The 23,541-nt window shown below is 35.8% G+C and overlaps 1 protein-coding gene across 20 annotated transcripts in view; it reads right to left on the bottom strand.

The window, feature by feature from the left end:
• Nucleotides 1–23,541, bottom strand: part of LOC122570057 — a 111,216-nt gene that overhangs the window by 76,579 nt on the left and 11,096 nt on the right. For all 20 annotated transcript variants that reach the window (XR_006317690.1, XR_006317686.1, XR_006317689.1 and 17 more), the window contains exon 2: nucleotides 4,442–5,060. Coding sequence is in view for 2 of the 20 variants with exons in the window: in XM_043731904.1 (XP_043587839.1) it covers nucleotides 4,442–4,472 (31 nt within the window). In the remaining 18 variants the exon portion in view is untranslated. The remainder of the gene's footprint in view (nucleotides 1–4,441; nucleotides 5,061–23,541) is intronic.

The following is a 23,541-nucleotide window of genomic DNA, read 5'->3' as shown; positions in this document are numbered from 1 at the left end:
CGTCGACTCGGCACGTGGACTTTTCCAAATCGAACGCCAGCATTTGCGCGAGTACGTGTGCACAGCACACACATCACCTTGACACACTTGCGGAATTAAAGGGATGCGTGTACGGCAACGAATACGCGAGCTCGTTTATCATCCATCCTACCGGATGAAATATTTTCGCAATTATACAGAGGCATAACTGCATCTCATCCGAGATTTCGTTGCTTCAAATTATCCGATTGATATACCCACGATATGAAACGTCGTTTCTGTGAACTGATATCGTCCATCTAATTTCGCCTTACTACCAAAACTTTCGCCAACTATGTTGAGAAGAAGAACTTTGTTACAATTTACGTATATTGAATAGTGGTAAGATTAAACGTTAATTTTGATTCAATGAATGAATTAATTTAAAAAAATAAATGAAATAATTAATTTATGTAGTTTCGTTAATGTAAATAATAATTATTGTACTACCATTGTACTAAAACCCTACTTTACTGCATTTCTATATTCTTAAATATCTACATTACAATGTTTCTATTAGATTGTCCGAAAAGTTTCATTCGTTTCACAAGGAAACAATAGATGCACAACATTTTTCGTTTTATATTATTTTGATCCATTACTCTTTTTATCCTACAATTTACATCGTATGATCCATTTTGCATTACAGTATATTGCAGTATATTAATACGTGTAATAAAATATATAAAAATGTTTCGCATCTATTGTTTCCTTCTAAAACGGAAGGAACTTTCCAGACAATCTAATATTATTCTTGAATGCCTCTATATTCCTAAATCGATATACTATTCATACTATACGTTAGTAAGTTTCTATGTTTTTAAATTCCTAAATCGTCAAATTTCTAAATTCCAATATTTTTACACTTGCCATACCCCTCTCCTGAAGTTCGTACATTTCCAAATTCCTATATTTCTGAGTGTCTAAATTTCTACACTTCTATGTCCCTAGATTCTTAAATTCCTGAATTTCCAAGTCCCTAGATCCCTAAATCCCTACACATTCAAGTCCTTGGATTCCTAAATGAGTGCATCTCTAAATCCCTAGATTCCTACGTTAGTAAGTTTCTATGTTTTTAAATTCCTAAATCGTCAAATTTCTAAATTCCAATATTTTTATACTTGCCATACCCCTCTCTTGAAATCCCTATATTTTCAAATTCCTGTATTTCTGAGTGTCTAAATTTCTATACTTCTAAGTCCCTAGATTCTTAAATTCCTGAATTTCCAAGTCTCTAGATCCCTAAATCCCTGCACTTCCAAGTCCTTGGACTCCTAAATGCGTGCATCTCTAAATCCCTAGATTCCTAAATTCCTACATCCCTACATTGCTATACGCATCTCTATGTTTCTCTATCCCTATATCCTGAAATCCTTAAATTTCTACATTTCCACGTTTCTACATTTCTGCGTTCTTGCATAACCAAATTCCTACATCTCTGAGTTTCTACATTCCTGCATTCTCCTATTCCCATATTGCTACATACCTAGATCTCTCTAAATCCCTAAACTCGTACACTTTGAAATTCTTATATTCCTAAATTCCTCTACTTTTCAAGTTTCCACGTTCGAAAAACGCATCGACGCAATAGTGGGATAATTCCATGGAAACACGAGCATCGATTCCTCATCGATATCGGTGTTTACGTGCTTAGGGCGAGTTTATCGTGGCGCTTATATCAAGGCCTGGCTGTGATCGACAGTCAGCTCCATTAATCAGCGTAAACTCGATTAAGAGTCACGAAGCAACCCTCTTTCGACCCTCTGCGACCCTCCTGCTGGTCGAACCCCGAGGGCACGCTGCGTTTAGGGGTTGAAACCAACGGCCACAGCTGCTATAATTGAAATCTACGAATTTGCTGAGGTTTAAGTTGTATATAGGAAGGTTTAGAATATATCGGGCGAAATTGATCGAGAGATTACTCTTGGCACAGCAATTTTCAGTTCATCGCGATACCTAAAATTCACTAAAATTGTCCATCCATTTATTTTTCTTTTTACTCGAGTTCTCTGATAGCCGGGAAATTCGTTTTCGCATCAATGTAGAAATTATTGATCGTAAACTATTTAAGGGATTATTTTTCGCCTAACAAGAATTTTATTCGGAAAATACATCAGGATGTGCAAAAATTAGACGAAATTGTAGAAAATCTTTCTTTGCTGATTTTTGGAGAATTTTTCCTTTGATGATTAGAATACCGGTTTTACAAATCCTATTGGTTTAAAATCAACCAGAAAGTTATTTTCATTTTGGTAAGGAAGTTTGAGAGAAATGTAGAATCTTTTTATACTTTCAATCGAATTCAATTTCAAGTGTAAACGATCGATGATTAATATCGATATTATTGTAAGGTGGACGAATAACGAACAAAGAAAGAAAGTAAATTTCTTTCCATCTTATTTACATATTAAATCCTCATCACGATTTTTATTCGAAATGAGAATCGCTGATACGCGATAGTGAACGTCGTTATTATTTTACCAGAGGAATGATAGAACAGATACGTAATAAGTAGGCAAAAGCATGCGAATATCGTTTCCGTTTCGGATCGAACTCAATTTGAAAGGATATAGGATAATGGACATTAGATTATTCAAATGTTAGTAGGAAATTGTGTATTTCTAGGAATTGGTTAGAGGGAATCACGTACTTCCGTTTCCATTTCGCGAAATTATCAGAAAATAATCAACTGCGACCGGTTGGATCTGCATTGCGTTGGTTCATGAATGTGCATGAACTCGTACGTAATGAAACGTCGTTATTGATTACTGATAATCCAATCAGCGGCGTGTATTACTCCTCGGCATGTCGATTAAATGGTATTAATTAATCCAAGGATAGAAAGAGAAACCGAGATGATCTTAACGAACCCGGTTCTCTGGTTTCGAAATCTCCTGCTCTCTTCTAAAACATCCGCACGATAAACTTTTGAGTAAATAGAAAAATATCGAAACAACTTGTTTGATTATTCTAACTAAAATCATAAAACTTGCTCCAACATAAATAAATAAATAAGAAGATAGAAAACGTAAAAAAAAAGAATTAGAAGACAGTAGAGGCGACTTCTGTGGAATATTTTCATTCTAGTTTTTCTTTATAGTAAGAATGGAAAAAATAATAAAATTGGACGTTTCTTCAACGTCAAAAAACGAAGGCGCGGACAGAGAATCAGAAATAGCTGTAGTTGAATAATTCCGTTTGCAGGAAAAATTGTGTAGAATTCTCGAGCGAAGGAAATCAAGACAAACGGTAGAAAACAAGGGAACGTTGAAGTTGGAATCGTATCATCTGATCTCGAAACAGTAGTCACGTCTCGTATGTTTCTGCCAACGTTTCGTAAACAGAGGAGTTTGCTTCATCGGAGTTTGCCTGAATATTTGGCTAACGAGCGAGAGTATGTCAACGAAGTCTGATGAGGCAAACTGCGACGATCGTAGCCTGTCGACGAGGAAACGTGGCCACATTCCGGAAATCAATAACAGCGAAACAATTAAGAACGAGTTGAATAGCAAGCAACTGCGCGTCCTTTTCTCAATTTAAAATTGATTAAAAAAGAAGAAAAAGATGTAATATGATTGCCCTTGTCGCTAACAATCTGATGCCACTTTAAATAAAATAAATAATAAGAGTAACACGATCGTCCCTTTTATCTTTGTGTATTCTATCGTTGTAATTCTTGCACTCGACGTCCAAGGTTTTTTTTTTTTATTAAAAATAAAAATTATTACAAATAAAGTAGAATAATTGAAGTATAAAACGTTAGAGAAAAACAGTTTTCCAAATAAGAAATATACGCAAAAATATGTAATTTAAGAAACAAACAAACTGTTGTCCGGATATTTAACAAAATACCGTAGAAATAAAAAAAAAAGATTCTATGAATTTTTTGAAACTCTTCAAAAACACGAAATTCCAAAATGGAAAAGTACATTACGCTGATAGTTTCACGTATATCTCTACACCTTTTATATTCTTTTTTTTTTTTTTTACCATTCTATTAATCAATGCCTTTGCATTCCACGACAACGTGTTAGTTATTCTCTACGTTTGTGTTTGCACTCGCCATCAGAAGGCAACCTGACTACGAATCCACATTATAAATTCAAACAAATTAGCTTTGACAATAAATCTTTCCGCAAAACAATTGTACATATTCTGATGACATTTTCCAACAAATAATTATTATTTTATTCTCATCGTTGCTTAATTTATCCCAAAAACCAACTACTCGACTAATTGATGACAAAGCAAAGAAGAAAGTAAAATTTTTACATCATATTCTCCTTCGTATTATTTCCATCTATGACATATCTTCCGTTTGATATTCAAAATATCATTTCCACGTTCTGTCAAACCATTCTCTGCTCTTTGCGACCGTTGCCACGCGACCATCACCTGGTCAAAAGAACACGATCCAACTCACCTTCCATCGTTATATTATCCCCGAGCTTCATTTCGGTGCTCAGTGTGCTCACTGTTCCGGATGGTCCCACGTTGTTCCAGCCGACTAGCCGTCAATCGAACCTTCCTAAATCGCTCGATGGAGACACGAGCGATTATTCTCTGGAAATGTCACTTTCTCTTCCTCTCTCTCTCTCTCTCTCTCTCTCTCTCTCTCCCCCTTTTTCTCTCTATTTCCGTTGCCTGTAAATCGCAGGTATCCAATTACTAGGGACCTCTAGACAATCCCTTTTTTCCCTCGACGAGCTTTCTTCGTCCTCGTTAAGCGACCAACCAACGTGCCGACGATCGCACGCCTTTCCCACGTCATGGTCAACGTGTCGTTGCGAGATTAGACAATCGAATTATCAAAGGTTTCGACAACCTGCTGACACACGGACCAGTCGTCGATGAGTCGCGAGTTCCCTCGATCACCATCGATCGCGAGCCTTCCGCTTCTTGCAAGGTCATCGTACCACCTTCGAAATGCAAAATCTTCGCTTTGATTCTGTCGATAGAGCCACGATGGATCTTCGATTCGGTTGTCGTGCAAGAGCCAGAGCAGAGTTTACGGACACTTGGTGAAACTGTTCATTGTGGACCTGTGAAAGAAAGAAACGATGTTATATTTATTACATAGAATGATATATATTGTTATCTTATATCAAAATTAGTGGTTGTTTTTCGTTGGAAAGAAGAAATACGTATAGCAAGTGGAAAAAGTATTCTGACGTAGGACGGAGAGACCGCAAACATGATCGTTCAATGTCGAGGTCACCTGTTTCAGGCTTCCGCATTTGGGCGCTGGATTTGAATCGGTTTTTCGACAACCTGTTTTTCATCATCGCGTTTAGTATTTTATCAGCAAGTATCTTAGTATTTATTAAATAAATACGTACACGAGTCTATGCGGAAGATCAACTTTAGTTTCTCTTTGCAGGAAGATAGTAAATTTTGAAATACATTTAAAGAATGTCCGAGTCTTAAGAAGGACACGTTTGCGTACGTAAAAGTTAAGAAATGAAATTACAAGGTGAGCTTTAAAATTTGAAAATGCAATTTACTTTTTATTCGTCTCTTCGTATATAAAATAGACGAGTTAGATGGTTTCGATGAAAACACGTTCCCCATCAGCTACAGTTAAAGTACACGAACAAACCATGTCCTCGACACACCTCAGAAAGTTTCCTCAAAGGAAGAATATTAGTTTTATTTAAACATTAAGACAGCAGCAAGCCACTAGAACCTCTGGTACAAATTGATATTCACAGGAGCGTCAAAACTTTGCATGTTCCGCGAGATACGCGTTCGCAAAGAACGCACGAGTTCCATAGAATTTGAATACTTCGCCCAGACTTTGTGTAGCGACAATAAACGTTAAAGCAGTGCTTAAAAGATCATCTCGCGAACTTTCTTGCGTGCAATCGCGAATCTACCCATTTAAGGGCGCAAAGGCTTAAAAAAGTAGGGTAAATGTAACATTCTTTCTCGCCTACAAATATTTGCTAAAGGATCGAGATTTTTATAGCAAATTGCCAACAACGTTTGAACTCTGTATTCGTATTTTTTTCTATTACATAAAATTAGAAAACGACGGTGGTGAAAACAGATTATCCTCGATGTAGCGTAAAACTTGTTCATAGCTTGGTAAAATAAAGAAACGGCGGCTTGCCAAGGAAAACATTTGATTTCACGCTGACGAAAAGCAACTTTAAACATTTGAAAAAATTCAGAGAATAACGTTTAAAAATCTCCGAGTTAATCCAACGGAGAGTTTCGGAAATTTACTGACTGCAAGGTCGAAAAACATAGTTTCGAGAAAAACGTGTTTGAAGTTTTAAGTTAGCCTTCCTCTAAAGTAAAAGAATGCGTTCGTATTCAGCGTTGGAGCCTGGCCATTTTTTCAAAATTTCAAAGTACCCTTTTAGCATGCTATTCTAGATATATTCAGCTTTAAAAAGATTTCTTGAAGCCGATATGGTTGCATGGCTTCTTAACTGAAAATTCCCAAATGCGGTAATATTCCCAGAGAAACTTTTGACAATATTTGCAGGATAAGTTAGGACGACGATATTACGTGAACGTATGCAAGTTCGTAAATAGTTTAAATTTACAAAGAAACCTGAGAGACATTCTATCAATGAAATCCCTAGAATCCCAAGGTTCTTAGTCAATTGAGCTTCTATAATCAGAAGCTTGCTCGTTTATGAAGGAAGAAAGGACGAATTGATCTCAGTTGCTTTTTATTCTTTTATATACAAAAGATGTTTCCAAACTGCTACTAGCACGATGAAACGCTACTAAAAGTATGAAACAAGACTTTCGAAAATCCGCCACAGTAAAATTTCATTTATCCGAATCGCGTTTGAACATAATTTGTCTGATTTATCGTTCGAACCGAGTACAATTTATCTGACAAACGAAACGAGAACTAACTCAAAGACTACGCTAAAACTTTGCCCCAATAAACACAGCTGCGCCGTATTTTATTTAAAAAGCATAGAAAATTGAAAGCACCGTGTCCGAAAAGACTTTAAGAATTTTCGATGAAAATTCATCTAAATCCGGTGGAGGTGGTAGGTATTACGTTACACAGGCCTTTTATTCATTTCTCATCGATGAGTATCCAGGCAACTGGGCCACAGGAATCCAATGGACCCTCGGTTCGACCAAAAGGCACGGAACCATAATCCAGGCGCTTTGTTCCAAAGGAATTCCGGGAATTTAGTTCGTTCGTCGTGTATATCGACGGGATAAGGTGAATCTGTCCAGGCTTACGTCACGCATCATGCACACATAATTTCTGATGCGTTAGACTGTGCGCATCGCGATGTGCATAATGTTGATTGACGAGGATCGATACTGCTATTAATAAAAGGGACTTGTCGACGCTTCAACATCGAAAGGGACTTCATGGTACTGCGTCAAATTCTAATAATTTTCGTTTACCTACGAAACTTGTAAAAAAACTCTTACGAATATTCTGTGTTTTATGGCAAAAACCTAAAAGCTCCATTGGCGATGTAAAGAGACTCAACTATCATGATCTTATTCGTAAAGCTTGAAACAAATATGAAAATGTTTATGACAAATTACAAGATATATATTTGTTGTATATATTTGGTAGAAATGATAAAAATAATTAAACGGTCAATTATAAATTACGTTAACAAACCTCAATATTCATCGAGGCTAACAGCATACAGGATTAAGTTGGCTACTCATGTTGTATATTAATTTTATACTAAATATCTTGTAATTTCCGCACACGTGTTCAGATTGATTTCAAACTCGATCCATATAATCACGACAGTGTGTTTTTACAGCGCTAATGAAATTTCCAAACGTTCTGGACGGTACATACGACATGGACATAACACTTTTCCGCCATAAGCGTTCAAATAGAAATTAGACGGGATAGAAAAATTATGCGAAAAATTCTCAAACCCCAAGCACATTTCCTATAATTTTACTTATCCTTGCGCATTCGCCATAAATATTGCGCTAAGAATATGCAGGACTACAACAACCATCGAATCATCACTCTAAGATCTGTAAGATCGTTGTAATTTTAATTTCGTCAAAAGGAAGCAACTGTGATCAAACGTTTCTATCGTAAATTTTCTTCGACACACGAAACGATTTTCTATAAAACAACCCCATTTGTCGTTTTCGTTGATCGTTTGAAAGGCGAAAAAGCAGAAAAACCAAAGGCACAAAGTAACATTTACAGACTGTATTTCCCTGTAAGAAATAAGGGAGAAGGGAAGAGCAACATTTACGGTGATATTTTCAGTATTCCGTGTACATTTCAACGAACGAGGATGCGAAGCGCGTGTCGCGTAAAATTGGCAAGGCTTTTTCGAGTCGTTAAGTAAATCCTGATAAGCGGAACATCTAACGTGGCTCGTTAAAAGTGTTCCGCTGGCGTTCGAACGATGTTCATCGTTTATTATTTCCGGACGTGACTTCGCTTCCGCTATCGGTTCTCAATGAAAGCGGTTAGAAATATACATTTTGAACCGCTATCGCTTAACGATGATACACGTTTTGCTGTAAGTGGTTGTAGAAAATAAAATATTAAATAAATTTGTTACTTACGGGGATCGATGCTGCTACGTTCTTTGAATTTTTATGTCTCGATAATTCGTAATTTTTGTAAGAGGAATATTATTATTATTATTATTATTATTATTATTGAGAGAAATTTGTTTCGTTAAACGAACTTACAAATTTCCAAAATGAAGCCCGTTACTTTCTTTGAATTTTTATATCCGAATCTGTATCCCGTTTTAAGAGACAACAAGATTTTTGATATTTCGAAAGAAGACGAAAAATTACTTTATATCATTAACTTTATATTGACGTAATAATTATTTTATTTTTCCCTGAATCTGAGATACACAGAAGAGCGAAGAATTTGACAACAAATTTATTTATATGTTAGAATTATTGGAACGAAAGATTTGTAAACTAACATTCTAATAGCATTTTTGACATTTTATTTCATTCTTTTTGATGGAAAGAAAATACCAGAGACTATCCTTTAAATTCAACGATAATTCAAACGTAAAATATACGGGGTGGTATTTCAATGAAATTCCTTACATTCTGCTCTTCGTATCGATTTAATATCCCCAGAATTTGGGTATTTTTTCTATTAAAAAAAATCAGAATAAAGATTTGGAAGGTTTGCCAAACGACGAGCATTTCATCCTTTTTTTTCTCCCTTGTTTTGGAACGTCCTTTGCAGGATGATAAATATGTTGAATTTCCAGCAGACGGTAAAAGCGCTGGAAAATTATGTGATTTTATATCCGACTCTCAAAAATGCTGCCGCAAACCGGCATACATCTCCGTATCGCATAAAATTCGTGGCCATCTTCGCTCGATATCTCCAACTTTTTAAGCCTTTATACATTGACCCAATTCCTTCTCAATACAGTAAAAGCATGATAATACAATAAAATAGTGTAATAAACATATAAGCAGCAGGAGTTAAAAAGGAAAGAAAAGAAAATATCGATGGAATATAATATTCAAGATCTTCTCATTAAAAAATCGCCAATTAACAAAAAATTCATCGAAGCTCGATCTTCGCTCGATATCTCCAATTTTTTGAGCCTTTATGCATCGACCCAATTCCTCGTCAACACAGTAAAGGCATGGTAATACAATAAAATAGTGTAATAAAAATATAAGCAACAGGAGTTAATGAGAAAAGAAAAGAAAATATCGATGGAATATAATATTCAAGATCTCATTAAAAAATCGCCAATTAACACAAAAATTCATCGAAGCTGGCGCTATCGGAGCAGGCTCAAACTAACCTGGATTGGGTCGCGTTAATTGAGCCAATATTTATTTTTAATCGACCCCGATAATACGAATCGTCCTACCCTGCAAATCCCTTTAGTGAAACTAATCAAACCTCGATTTTCGCAACACCAACTTTAAAAAATGTTAATCCCGCACAAAATATAGAATATCGACAATAACTTTTATTTTATCCATACACAATCCCACGTTGAAGTTGATGAAATAATGCAATTTTTAAATGCGTGTAGCAAGATTTTCGATCGGTTGATTATTCTACGAAAACGTTTAAAGAGATAGAAAGAAAACGAGTTATAAGGTTTCACAAACGTCCGTTTTCAGGGGTTTTGCTGTCGAAGTTACGACGGTTAGTCGATGAAACTTTCAGCCTGTGTATAACTGTTATAAATCTTCGAAATGTGTTGCTTAAATTTTCATTACAGGCTGAGATAAAAAAAAGTTGTAAAGAACGAACTATGCTTCTACCGGCCAATTGCAATTTCCTGGACAAGTTTTTGCACAACATCTGGTAAACTAATCCCTTTGAATCCTCAAAGAAAGTTTGGTCCAACCTCGAAAAAGTTGTTCCATATTGAAGAGTATAATACATTGTACTAATATCAGTGTATTAATATCAGCTATCGCGCCTTAATTCTATTTTCTCTAGGAGAAAATTTTGTTGCATAAATTTTGACAACTGCTTAGATAATCCCATGGTGCCATGGTGCAAGAAGTATCAATATATTTACAAGGTCGAGATATTAATAGTTAAAGTTATGTTTGAAAAATTCATGTTCGAATAATTTGCGACTGTTTCAAATCCCTTTTCTAACACAAAACTGGTGAATCAAAGCTTACGTTATTTTACGTATTCCATATTGACTTTGGTATTTTACGCGCAAAGTTTATTGCACGAAAAACATTGACATTTGTCTTATCATCGTTTCTACATAGAATTTGAAATTGTCACCAATTCTATATCAGGTTTAACTCAATTTTGCAAAGCTACGACGTTGCTACCTCTAAAAACCAAGTCACAGAATCCTACGACTCTGATTATACCGATCGACGTAAAACCATTGAAACAAATGTAACGCTCATTTTTCACTTCATTTAAACATGGCGATCATATCGCTCGATCCATCTTCGACGGTTTCATTTTCTACCACTGTGGTCGGTGTATCGAAATTCTCAGCTTCTCAATAGACGTACTCCGCGTCCATTGCTCGGGGATCAGAGCTACGAGCACTCTCGCTGTCGTATTCTATGGAACAGCACCAGGAGGACGAGTGGGAATGGTCGTACGGAAGGTTGGAAAAGGAAACAAAATTTCACAAATGTGTTTCCATTTGAAATTTTTTCCACGATCAGCATCAACCAGCTATACGCGATACTCGTTCGTGGCATAAGTCGTTAAATAAATCTCTAAATCATCAGCGTCGAGTCTACAGGCATCCCTCGTATTATCAGCGATCCTCGAGCCATCAGCAAACGTTTCAGACGCATGTATGTTCACGCACAGAGCGGACCTAGGCATTTCGTGTACTTTAGGGAAGCTTCCCCTGGCTATTTAACCGAAGCTCGTGGAAATTTACGGCCAACTTGGAACGTTTGCGGAATACGAAAAGCGTTCCGCGATATTAGGAGCTACATACATAATAGAAGATGCCGGCAGCTGAATGGAAGACGCTGCTGATACACCGTGTTGGAACTTACGTAGTGATTTTACCTCGAAGCTTAATCCTGAGGGATACTTATCGACCAGGGTTATTCTCGATGGGTGCACGTACGCGGCTTTTGCAAGAGTTTCTCGTGAGATATGGACACCGTGTATTAGATTTTATCCGACGTCTATTAGTACAGATAGAATTTTGTACACGCTTTTGTCAGAAAATCCTAAGTAATACGAAGATGGTGAATTTTAAGTTGCACGAGTGTTTTTAGAAAATCGTTTGTACCTGGTAGGTAGGTGGTTTTCTTTCATCGTGGAAATACCTTGGTGTCTCTATCGCGTACTTGATATTTCCCAAGTCTGAATCTGATTTGTTATAGCCGTGCTAAGGTCTTCGAAGTTGAAATAAACGAGCATTGTAAATACTGTGATTACCACCTAATGACAACCACTTAGTTGCCAACCCAATAGCAGTGTGATGTTACGGCGAGAATTTGAATTTGAAATGGGCGGAATACTTAATGTTTTCCAGCTCTCAAGCTAATTTGTTATAACCGTGTTAAGATCTTTGAAGTTGAAATAAACGAGCATTGTAAATATTGAGTGGGCAACTAAGTGGTTGCGGATTTCGTCATTAGGTGGTAATGACAAAGTCCGCAATCACTTAGTTGCCAACCCAGTAGCAGTGTGATGTTGCGGCGAGAATTTGAATTTGAAATGGGCGGAATACTTAATGCTTTCCAGCTCTGAAGCTAATTTGTTATAACCGTGCTAAGATCTTTGAACTCGAAATAAATCAGCATTGTAAATGGCAGTGTGAGGTTGCGGGGCAGAGTTTGAATTTGAAATGGGGGCAATTTTAGAGAATAATTTTGAGACTGGGGAAGTTCAGATGTTTGGAAATAACAATTAGTGGATTGTGGATTTTTAAATGAACAGAGCTATAAAAGATATCAAAAGTACAGTACTCGTTATGATTTTCGTAGGATGAAACAAATCTCCGAGTATATTCCATCTCTTTAGTTGTATCCATGAAGATATGAATTTATACAAATATCTACAACGTAGAAATTAATCATGGTACAGAATCAAAGATAGGAATAAAGCGATAACAAGTAATAATTAGACCGTAAATTCTTCGTAGAAATTTACATTTTGATGAACGAGAGACACAATAGCACATCGAATGGAGTTTCGTTCGATTCCAGTACAACATGGCAAATATCTGGTAATTAACGCTCGGTATTCAGAAGTATAACGCATAAAATAACTCCAATATGCTAATTAATTAATATGTTGCATTTTAATATTCTAGCAACGTGAAATGATTATTCATTATACACTCAGTGTGAAAATTAAATATCCTCTCATTATCATAGAATTCCACGAACCTTTAGTGACCTGAAACCAGCTTGAAAAACAAATCTCAATGATAATTTGTATTTATTAAAACGAATGTAAAGGAAGAACGTCAACAAGTGTATAGGGTCAAACTTTTCATCTTGACGCAAACTCATCTTTTTAATCAAATCTCTCTGTTTTTAGCTGTATCCAGGACACCTACGAACGAGATTCTTTTAACTAGATTTTGTTATTACTTTCGACGTAAATAAAACTCTACAGCAAAGGATTTCAATGATCCGTAACAATACGCTGTTTCAATCTCGAAATGCCTGACCCGTGACATTAACACAACGAAACTTCAAATTCACGTGCTTACTGTTTCACGACCGTGAAACTCATGGAACTGAACGCTTTGTTTCTATCGAGATATCATAGAAGGATAAAATAAATATTAGGTTGACCGAAAAGTTTCTTTCGTTTCATAAGGTGATAATAGATGAACGACAATTTCTGTTTTATATTATTCTATTTAATTAGGTATGATCTATTTCGTTGTGTTTCTATTATTATGTTCGTGCATAATTCAATAAACTGATATAAAACAAAAAAACATTGTGCGTCGATTATTTCCTTATAAAACGAAAGAAACAACAATGAAATCTTCACTATACGTTGATATCTTTGCAATTTGTAGTTTTCAGAATCAAATACATTTAGCTCTGTGAAGAAAAGTTTTTTTTTTTTTTTAATAATTAATAATAGAAATATGTTTCTTCGGATGATTCTGTAAAGAAAATACAGACATAATATTGTGAACTAGCTTTACTAAAAATATATTTATTGTTTAGTCAATTTAAGAATTTATTCAAATATAGCGTCGTGTATAAAGAACTGAGTTAAAAATTCCAAAAAATTGAACTTTCTCTGCAAAATTTCCATTGAAGATTGAATACTTGTTTCTTATTACATTTTTTTAGAAGCAAGGATTCTCAGGCTATGAGAATTCTTTTCGATATGCAAATTCCTTCTGCTTTAAAAATCTCTCCAGTTAATATGCCCATCGCTGATATCCAAAAAATTCCGACAGAAAATTCCTATATAAAGTGTTGATTAAAAATTGACTGTTTACATCCTACGTTTTTCCTAAAAGCGAAATTCTCAGGACAAAAGGATTCTTCGCAATATGCAAATTCCTTCTCCCTTTGAAAATCTCTCGAATTAAAATCTCCGCTACTAATTTTTCCAGGAATTCCCGTGAAATTTCTATCAAAAATTCAGTCCGTTGATATTACATCTTTGTTTATACGAATATTCGTTTCCTCATTTCTCTGAAACAAAATTCTTAACTACAGACCATGCAAACTGTACACATCCTATCGCTAAAAGTAAACCAAATATAAGCGACATTTAATTTTATTATTAATGTATCCTTTTGTTAACATAAATGCGACATTTATTAGATTCTACTAAACATATCCTAATCGCCTAAATACAATACTAAAAGGGTACAACAGTACAGCATGACCCAACTAATTCGTTCAACGTGTTACAAAAAGAGGACTCCGTGTTACAATGAAGCTGCAGATTTTCTAAGCTCTGCAAGGTACTGAGTCGTACGATCTATTCTATTAGGTTGTGCAAAAGATTTCTTTCGTTTTATGAGGAAATAATAGACGCACAACGTTTCTTGTTTTATATTATTTTCTCGAATTACGTACGATCCATTTTGTTCTGTTGAGATAAACGTTGAGGTGAACTTTTCACGTTTGTAACTGTTGTAAAATGTGCAAAATGTTTGTGCACTGTTGTAAAAAATACATTTGCGAAAGAAAGACACTTTTCGGACAATCTAATAGTTCGATACGTCCCGTTCCACCGATCATTCTCACCGTGGACATCAATAGCCATGAAAGGTGCACGTGACCTTAAACACGGGATAAAAATGAAGAAAAATGCTCTTAACTGTCGAAAATCCATCGCGGTATATAAATTTCTTCTGTTTTAAGAATCTGCCAGCCTTAGGAAACCCTTCGTTGGCCCCGAAAAATTTCGTTTAACCCATTTCTTGGCTGGCGAAACCCTGAGAAACCAGAAGTTCCTTTCTCGCTCGTGTGGTAATAACCTCACGGCCGAACAAAGAGTACGAATGGTCGACGTGAAAGGGAAGAAAGGACCTCGATAAAAGTCGCCAAGTATCAAAGAGGAGAAAAGAGGGGAAAAAAAAGAGAGTAGGAAAAAAAAATTGCGAGACACGTGTGGTTGAAAAGGCGTGGCCTTGAACCACGACCTCGTTGCTATTCCTTGCGTTTCACGATATTGTACGCGGTAAAAAGGATACCACGGGTCAGAGTAGATAAGGAGGGACCTGCTGGCGTAAGAAACCAGTTGGTCTGAGTGAGAACGAAAGAAGAAGAAAGGGATGAGCCAAGGAAGACAGAAGGGAATGAAGCAACCGTAGAAAAAGTAAGGGTTGGAGGATCAAAGTGAGATATTCGGAAACAAAGGTAGATGGAAAGGAAACTAAACGAGAAAAATTGTGACATACGAAAGAGATAAAAGCTGCATGGTATATATCACGAAGGTACAACTTTATTCAGGAATTCTTACGGAAAACATAGGGAAATCTGGTTACACCGGAGCAATAATTTATTTATTGTAAGTAAGATCAGACTGTATTTCGTGTAATTTCACATTTTTATTGACTACTGCAACTATGGCAATGGGACGTTACTTTAAAACTTATGTCACCCATCAAAGATTATAACAGCTGCTGTTTTTTTTTTTTTTTTTTTTTTTTTTTTTTTTTTTTTTTTTTTTTTTTTATTACACTTTTTATTATCGCTTTTTATTATCACTTTTTATTAGAGGTATTTTTTTTCTTTTTTGACACTCTGTACGTTTCCACTGTTTTAGATTTTCTATAAACGCAGTCTAACGAACGATATTTGCAAATTAGAACCAGTTAGAAGTACGTGATATAACGACCGCTACAGTAATTGCAGGTTAAATAATACGAGTTTGGATGTGCAGATTCCATCTATCGAGGGTTGTTTAACGAAGCATTAAGTACAATTTTGCTCTAACACGCGGAATCCTGCTATATCTCACTTGGATTTGTCGATCATGTATGAGAAGTATGTATCATATATGTAATGTTATGGTAAAAATGTTCACGAATTGTACGAGATGGAAAATACGTAACCGAGTGACTTAAATTTTTCAAATGAAATACGATGCAAGGGTCTTTCCAGTACAAATCTTTTAATGAAACTTGAAAAATTACGGTTGAAATATATTATGAATGCAAATGAAAATGCAAATGAAAATGCAAATGCAGATCCTTTCTTAAAATTCAACGATATATATCCACTTTGCAAGAACGATGATTCGTAGAGGTCTCGGTATTTTTAACTACAATTTCATAAACTTCCCCAATACTTTTTAATACGCGGACAATTCAAACACAAACGCATCTTACTTCTTATATCGTCACGTTGTACAAATTTAGTTCTTAATCCGGAAATAATTTTAATGCGTTATTTCGATCGAAACGTTCAGGCAGTTTCTATAAAGCAATAGATCGGCAACGTTCACTAACAGGATACGATTATAACAGATTATTAAATTATTTGCGATATAAAAAAGAGGTGAATAAAAACTGTATCTTTCATAAATAGTTTCTTTCCGATCGCATACATAATGTTCATATTTGTGTAACATATGTGTGTCACTCGTATAATACGAAGAATATTTTCAGCGTTATATAAGGAATCGACTATACTTTACTGCGAACAAAGGTGTAGGTGCTACATCTGGAGGTAGCCTTTGTTTTCCTGATTCGAAATTTCCTTCCAGACGATACCACGGAACCCATCCTAGCGGCCTCGAAATTGGTCTTTTTCTACGGTTTAAAGACGCCAGGTGTGAGAAATATTAAATTAAAAATGACTCGAGAGAGAGAGAAAGAATGGAAGTTGTAAGAAGTTCGAGGATGAATCTTTTGGATGAGAATGGAATGATTGTTTGCCTTTAAAATTTCTTCCTCTCTGTTCTACCTTTTATGACATGAAATGAGAATTAAGTTCTGAGAATTGGATACACAGATTATTCCTGTGAGACACTGATGGAACTTTCCAAACGAGTACTGTACTTCGCTTTTCCTTAACCCATTATGAATCCACGTTTCGTTTCCAATCTTTCTCAATCGATTTACACTATCGTTATTATATATATATATATCGATCGTTAATTAACATCGTGGCTATGAAAGAGAGTTTCAAGGATTCGTTTAATATTTTCCTCGTGGCTGTTCCTTCTACCATCTACATTTTAGAATTTTATCAAATTTGCCATATTAAGATAAATCCTTGGTTGATCCTTCTATGAGCGAAACAAACGTATATCCGAACAATATTCAAACTCAGTTGCCAGGAAAACAAAAAATCGCGTAGAAATATTTTCTTCTACATTCTCGGCTGATTGTTTTGAGTAGAATCGGACGGTTTCCAGGCTGACTTTGATTACAAAGACGCGTTGTACGTTTCAGTCGTAGGTAACGTTGCGTACGCGTGAATGGATGAAAAACACGAAGAGAGGACGGTCGTTTTCGCGTGAGATCGTACGTGGCGCGTGAAAATCACTGCTCGTGGAAATTTATAGGCAGAAGCCGAGTGTAAGCCACTTCGCCACAGGCACTCGTTTGTTTGAATTTCTTTTGACGGGCATACGCGCAAAGACGAGCAGCCGAGCGTGGCCACTCCAGGGGTTTTCATGAATTTTAATGCTGTTTAGCACTGCAAATCGGACCAGTTATACCAGTGGCAATCGTGCTACCAACGAAAACCGGATTGCCTGACAAGCAGCACTATTTCCTACCTTTTTTCCCCCCCTCGCAATTTCTGTCTCCGCGGAAAACCAAACGTTACGTTTAAACGTTACGTCCCTTTCTGAACCATGTGTTCAGTCGGTGGTATTTGAAGGTTTTGTGGAGTAATTTTTCCTTTGGAAAATCGCTCGTGTCTTATTTCGAGGAAGAAAATGTCAAATATTACGTAAAGAGGAGAAATTAAGCGAATTTATTTATCGAACAGGTTTGCGAATCTATGTCGAGAATGGTAGTTAGCGTTTAGTAAGAGTGAGTGCAAGTAAAAGGATAATTGTAATAAATTGATAAATTTATTTATTAAAGTTATTATATAACTTTATTATACTTTCTAATTAATTTTCGCCTCGTTATTTTGTGAGTTTTATTGTTTGCTTTTTAATCCAGCAAAATACACGCTATCTTTGTTTTCACATTTTTTACATTTATCCTAAAAAATCTCTTGTACGTAATTCCTGTTTTTCCATCATTTTTACTTCCTTAATTTTCCTCTGGTCTTAAAACGGACATTTTACGGCTTCGTGAAACGACGAAAGCGACAACTTATATAATAACATTGGCAACGCGGTTGAGATACGCGCGATCGCCTAATATTTGCTGAACAAGGTTGATAAACGCCAATGAAACGTTATTAGAATCGCGAATTGGTGCTACATATCACAAACACATATCAAACAAATTGCGAATAAAATTGACCGCGGCCAGTTCAGACAATTAAATAGAAGCAAACATACCAACAATTAACGTCAATTTCCATGCAAATTTGCGATATTCTCAAACATTTCATAGCGTCGCGTATTCATAAAGGTTCATAGGAAATATACATATGTACATAATAATTACAGCGAGGATATTTATTGAAATTCAGCTTCGTTTCACTTATTAAATCTTATGAACTGCGGTTTACTTTGAATACGTTAGATATTTTCTCATATTGCGTGCATTTTGTATTTTTTGTATTATCGTATACATAGTAAAGTATAAGTAACACATAATAAATAAATATATATATTATAATATTTATTTTGTATTATTTTTATATTCATATGAATGCATAAAAATACCAGGTATAATAATAACTGTAATTGTATCTAGAGCTGGCGCAATTATTTTATGTACATAGAGTACGTATGTTAGACGAAACATCTTGAAATTTCAATAATGTCGTAATAAAACACGACTCTCTTAAATTTGTAACGACGCAATTTATCAGAAATACGTGATGGCCCGAGACGTTGAATTTCGAACTAGAGTTACGGAAGTCTGAAGCTGCCAAAGATATCCCGTTGCAAGCTGAAACACACCCGATAATACCACCAGCTACACGAAACCAAAATTTGCATTTCTCAGTTATTCTCGGCTCTCATAACTTTGGATTAATTTCTAATTACCGCATCTCCATAATTCCGTTATCCCTAAAATGCAAGTCAACTTCACCCTGATAAGTGAAGATGATGTCTGTAATGCTTCCTTTGGAAAAACACAATGTGTCCTTGGATATAGTTGAGGCGTATATTAAACGTGTCCATTTCTTTTAATAAAGAGACGAGTTATAAAATCGTAATAGTCGGTCATATTAAAATCATTATATTAAAAGCATTAGGTTGTCCGAAAAGTTTCTTTCTTCTTATGAGTTTTTTTTTTTGGTTTTATATTATTTTATCGAATTATGTACGAACCATTTTAATCTGTCGAGACAAACACCGTGACATTTCACAGACTTGGTTTCACGTTTGTCGTAATACTCGCTAATTACTCTACCATTGAACTGTCCTAGAGAGCACGTTCGTCTATTTATACCTACAGTTGTTATTGTAAAAACTAACTCCGGTTGACGATCACAAACAACGACGATAATATTTTGTCCGGAGTTCGTTTACCTTTGAACCTGACAAATGAAAACAACGTTGGTATTCCAAGGCACAATAATATTCAAATCTTTCGTTGACTCATGTGCCGCTACATAATATTTTATAATATTTTTTATGGCATTTTATAGTAACTTATAAATATGCAATAATTTTTGTGAGTATTTTCAGAATTAATTTTGCGATACACGATAATTATGGATATGTATATATTGAATATATGAAATCTTTATAGTTTAAGGTATCGCATGAGATCTTTCAGATTTATTTAATCCTTCCTGAGATTATGAACAGAGATGTGCATATAAAAATGTAATATTAATATTTAATAGTATGTGCAAAATAAGAAACATTGCCGGTGTAGCAGGATGAGCTAAGAGCAAGGAGAAAATTCTGAGAAATCGTAATTTCCTAGAAACCTAATTTTCAAACGTAAAAAGATGTTCGACAAAGAAGCCAGAAGGCGCCTCGAGTAGCTGCCTCAAGTGTGTGGAGTGAAACGTAAGTAGCAAAGGCTTGTATCTATCCCTTTGTTAGCGATCTAGTTAGAAAGTTATCTTCACCTTCTTTCGTGTATCATTTTCTCTGGTTCAGCTATATGAATTTCTTTTCCTCTAAATGTAGTATCTCCAATGGAATATACTGTTATTATATCCTAGTATTTGTCATTTATTTACAATGAATGGATTGTACAAATATAGACAGAAAAACGATGGTAGTTTAATATGAACTAATCGCAATAACACGCTTCAATCTAGACAACTCTCGACACAACGGATCCAACGTTCTCTCTCACGCGGACCACTCTCTCTCGACAACGTTAACAGCACTATATCGACAACGCAACTCGCACGCTCTGACTTCTCAACTAAAACTGCCCTGCTCTCTTTTGCTGTCTTTTGTCTTCCCGTAGACCCACCACACACGTGTTCTGTGACCGCTCGTGGCCAAAGCCACGTAGACCTTTTCTATGAAACTATTCACTTGAAGGACCGACGACACATTGATGGGCCTATCGGCACCTCGGCTCTCGGGACATTGTTTATGGTTTAAAAACGCCTCGGCTCTCGCGACATTGTATGTGGTTCACCCGCTAACTCCTAGGCCTTATGTCCGCGATACTACATAAATATACGTATTTTCGTATTAGAAGATACGTATATTTATATACGTATCAAGTTCGAGATACGCGTGTTCTCTTTTCCGATTTATCTATCCACATGTGCACATTCCTGCAACAAAAGCAATAATGCTTCACATATTGCCAACTGCTTCCAAGAAATCTTCCAGTTTCCTTCCTATAGTATTCATTCGCAAGAGATAATATTACAGTCTTAGGAAACTTCCTTTCGTAGTATTAGGTCGTCTGAAAAGTTTCTTTCGTTTTATAAGGAAATAATGGATGCGCAACATTTTCCGTTTTACATTATTTTATCGAATGATGTATGATCCATTTTGTTCTATCAAAATAAAGATCACAACGTTCGACAGATTAGGTTTCATGTTTGTATAAAGATGCGTCGTTGTAAAAGACGTGTCTGTAAAAGAAAGACACTTTTCGGACAACCCTGTACATATTCTATGTGCATATATTGGGTTGGAAACTAAGTGATTGCGGGTTTTGTCATTACCACCTAATGACAAAATCCGCAATCACTTAGTTGCTAATCAGTTTCGCAAGGGAATTTTTGATACATCCAATGGACGATAGTTGCAAGTTTCGTATCGTACACCTTTAAAGCGTAACATATTTTTGTTGACATTGATAAAATACTCGTTGAGGAAGTTAACAAAATATGCAAAATTATACTGAACGCTAACTCGTTCGTTGCAATTGCATCTTTCAAATTCAAGAATAAAAAGTTATCCAAGAAATAGCGCACGAATATCATTGCGCATCGCTGTTCGCTCAAAGACATAAGAACAGAAGGAACTTTTTCCTTGGGAAATCCTCTTCAAACTATATGTATATCTATATATAAAACTGTTTCTGTTCCATCGTTCAAAGCCAAAAATAAAAAATTATTCAGAAGGAACTGTTCTGCTTGTGTGCAACCATCTTCAACGAAAGAAAAAGAAGAAGAAAGACAATGAACAGAAGAAACTCTTTCTCTCTGCAGACTTGAGAATACTACGCTTAAATTCCCAGAGAAGAACAAAGTGTAACGAATGGCAAATTAAGAAGAGTTGTCGAGTTACATAGAGTTGCTTGATCTCGTCATCGGTGTTGCACGTTCTCATGCATCTCAGAGTACGTATATTACTTCGTCATTTGCATCCAGCAAAGGTATGGATCGTAACGCTGTGTCACGAAACGCGGAAGAATACCGTGGATGGAATTTCTAAGCGAAATTCTCGACCAACCCAACTCTCTCTCCCTCTCTCTATCTATTTATCCATCTGTCTCTATCTCTATCTCTATCTCGTTCTATTTGTTTCTCCTGCTCGATGCTGCGCATGATACTGTGATAATACAGCTACTCCTGTAACTCGAGAGAAAAACATCCGCTCGATTCAACTTTTCTCCGGTTAACGTTGTCTTTTGGGGTCCATCGTCCAGGTGAAACGATAGACTAGTCGAGTTTCTGAAATGGGAATTCGATACGCTGGAATTCCGTCATTCGAGGCACCATTAACAACTATCCAAACATTTTATCAGTTCGATGGGTTTTCTTCTGTTTCTTCGTTATCTTTGTCTTTTCTTCCTCTTCTTCTTCTTTGAACGAAATAAAAGAAAAAAAAAAGCACTGCGCGTTTTCTATTATTTTAAGAAGATTGGCTTTCCATGGATATTATCGGATGATCAAATTTACGATAACACTGATAATTAGATAATTAATTGGCAGATTCTGATGCATTTATGGGACAATTGAAGATGCAGCAATGCATAGAATGATATGAAAAAGTATGTAAGATATCTAAGATATAGCACATGTTATAATATTGAAAAACGGACGTGCGAGATATTTTCAAGGAGATAGAGAGATAAGCAGATGGTATATTAAAATAATATTCTTGGAGAAGATTATAAAAGATCATATAGAAGATCTATATTGATTAGTAATTGACTGGAAATCAATTTTTCTAACTAAACTAAAATAGGGTGAAGATTAATTTCGAAAGATTAGAAAATCTTTCACGCGCGGTTACGGATTAATTTATAAATTATTCAACAATTTAAATGAATTTTTCTAGCGCTATAGCAATGATGCATCAAGCGTATCGGTGTCATCCTATGTATATCGGCCGACGTTCTACCTTTTTTAATTATATTCTCGAAAATATGCATTTACATAAAAGTCCGCAGTCCACTAATGATTTATTAAAAAAGAAAATTTCCACTCCTTCAACGAGGAAAGTTTAGTTAATCCAATTACAGAAAGAGGTTCCAAACACTCGACCTTGAGCCGAGCGCATATCCGTCGGAGGCTTATCGAGCCACGTCTGACCTCGCACGGATCAAACTACTAGTCTCGAGGATCCTTCACCGTCACGTCGAGCTTTTCATCTTTCGCGTCTTATTGTTAATCTCTAAAAGCTGGTTCAGACACGACCAGTACAGCAGACGAGTAGCAAGGAATTTAGAAACTTACCGTGTCTGAACACCAAGATTTTAATCCGATAGTCGTGTAAGACTTTCCGGTAGCTGAGGCAACAAGCAATTAACATTAGTGAAATGTCGCGTGTAAACACTAAAATTTAGTCAGACAGTTTAGAGAAACGTCGTTCCAAATTTTTAGATCTCTTGGTCAAATAGGCCAACAGCTGGTCGCTGATTGGAATTTACATTATTTGAAACCAGGATGCTCGATGATCGTATGGAATAGTATACAAATTACTTTTCAGGTAACTTTGAATATTTTTCGAAAACAACAAAGAGGAAGATTCTCGGAAGGATTGAAGAACATAAATAAAATTGTTAAATTCTCCGTTTCTGTCAAATATTAATTTACATTAACGCGGCATTTAATTTATATTAATCCAGGCATCGTAACTATTCT

Source organism: Bombus pyrosoma, linkage group LG8 (assembly GCF_014825855.1).
Source record: "Bombus pyrosoma isolate SC7728 linkage group LG8, ASM1482585v1, whole genome shotgun sequence".
NCBI classification, from domain to species: Eukaryota; Metazoa; Arthropoda; class Insecta; order Hymenoptera; family Apidae; genus Bombus; species Bombus pyrosoma.
The sequence above is the reverse complement of the archived record's forward strand: the minus strand, read 5'-3'. Positions and strand labels throughout refer to the sequence as shown.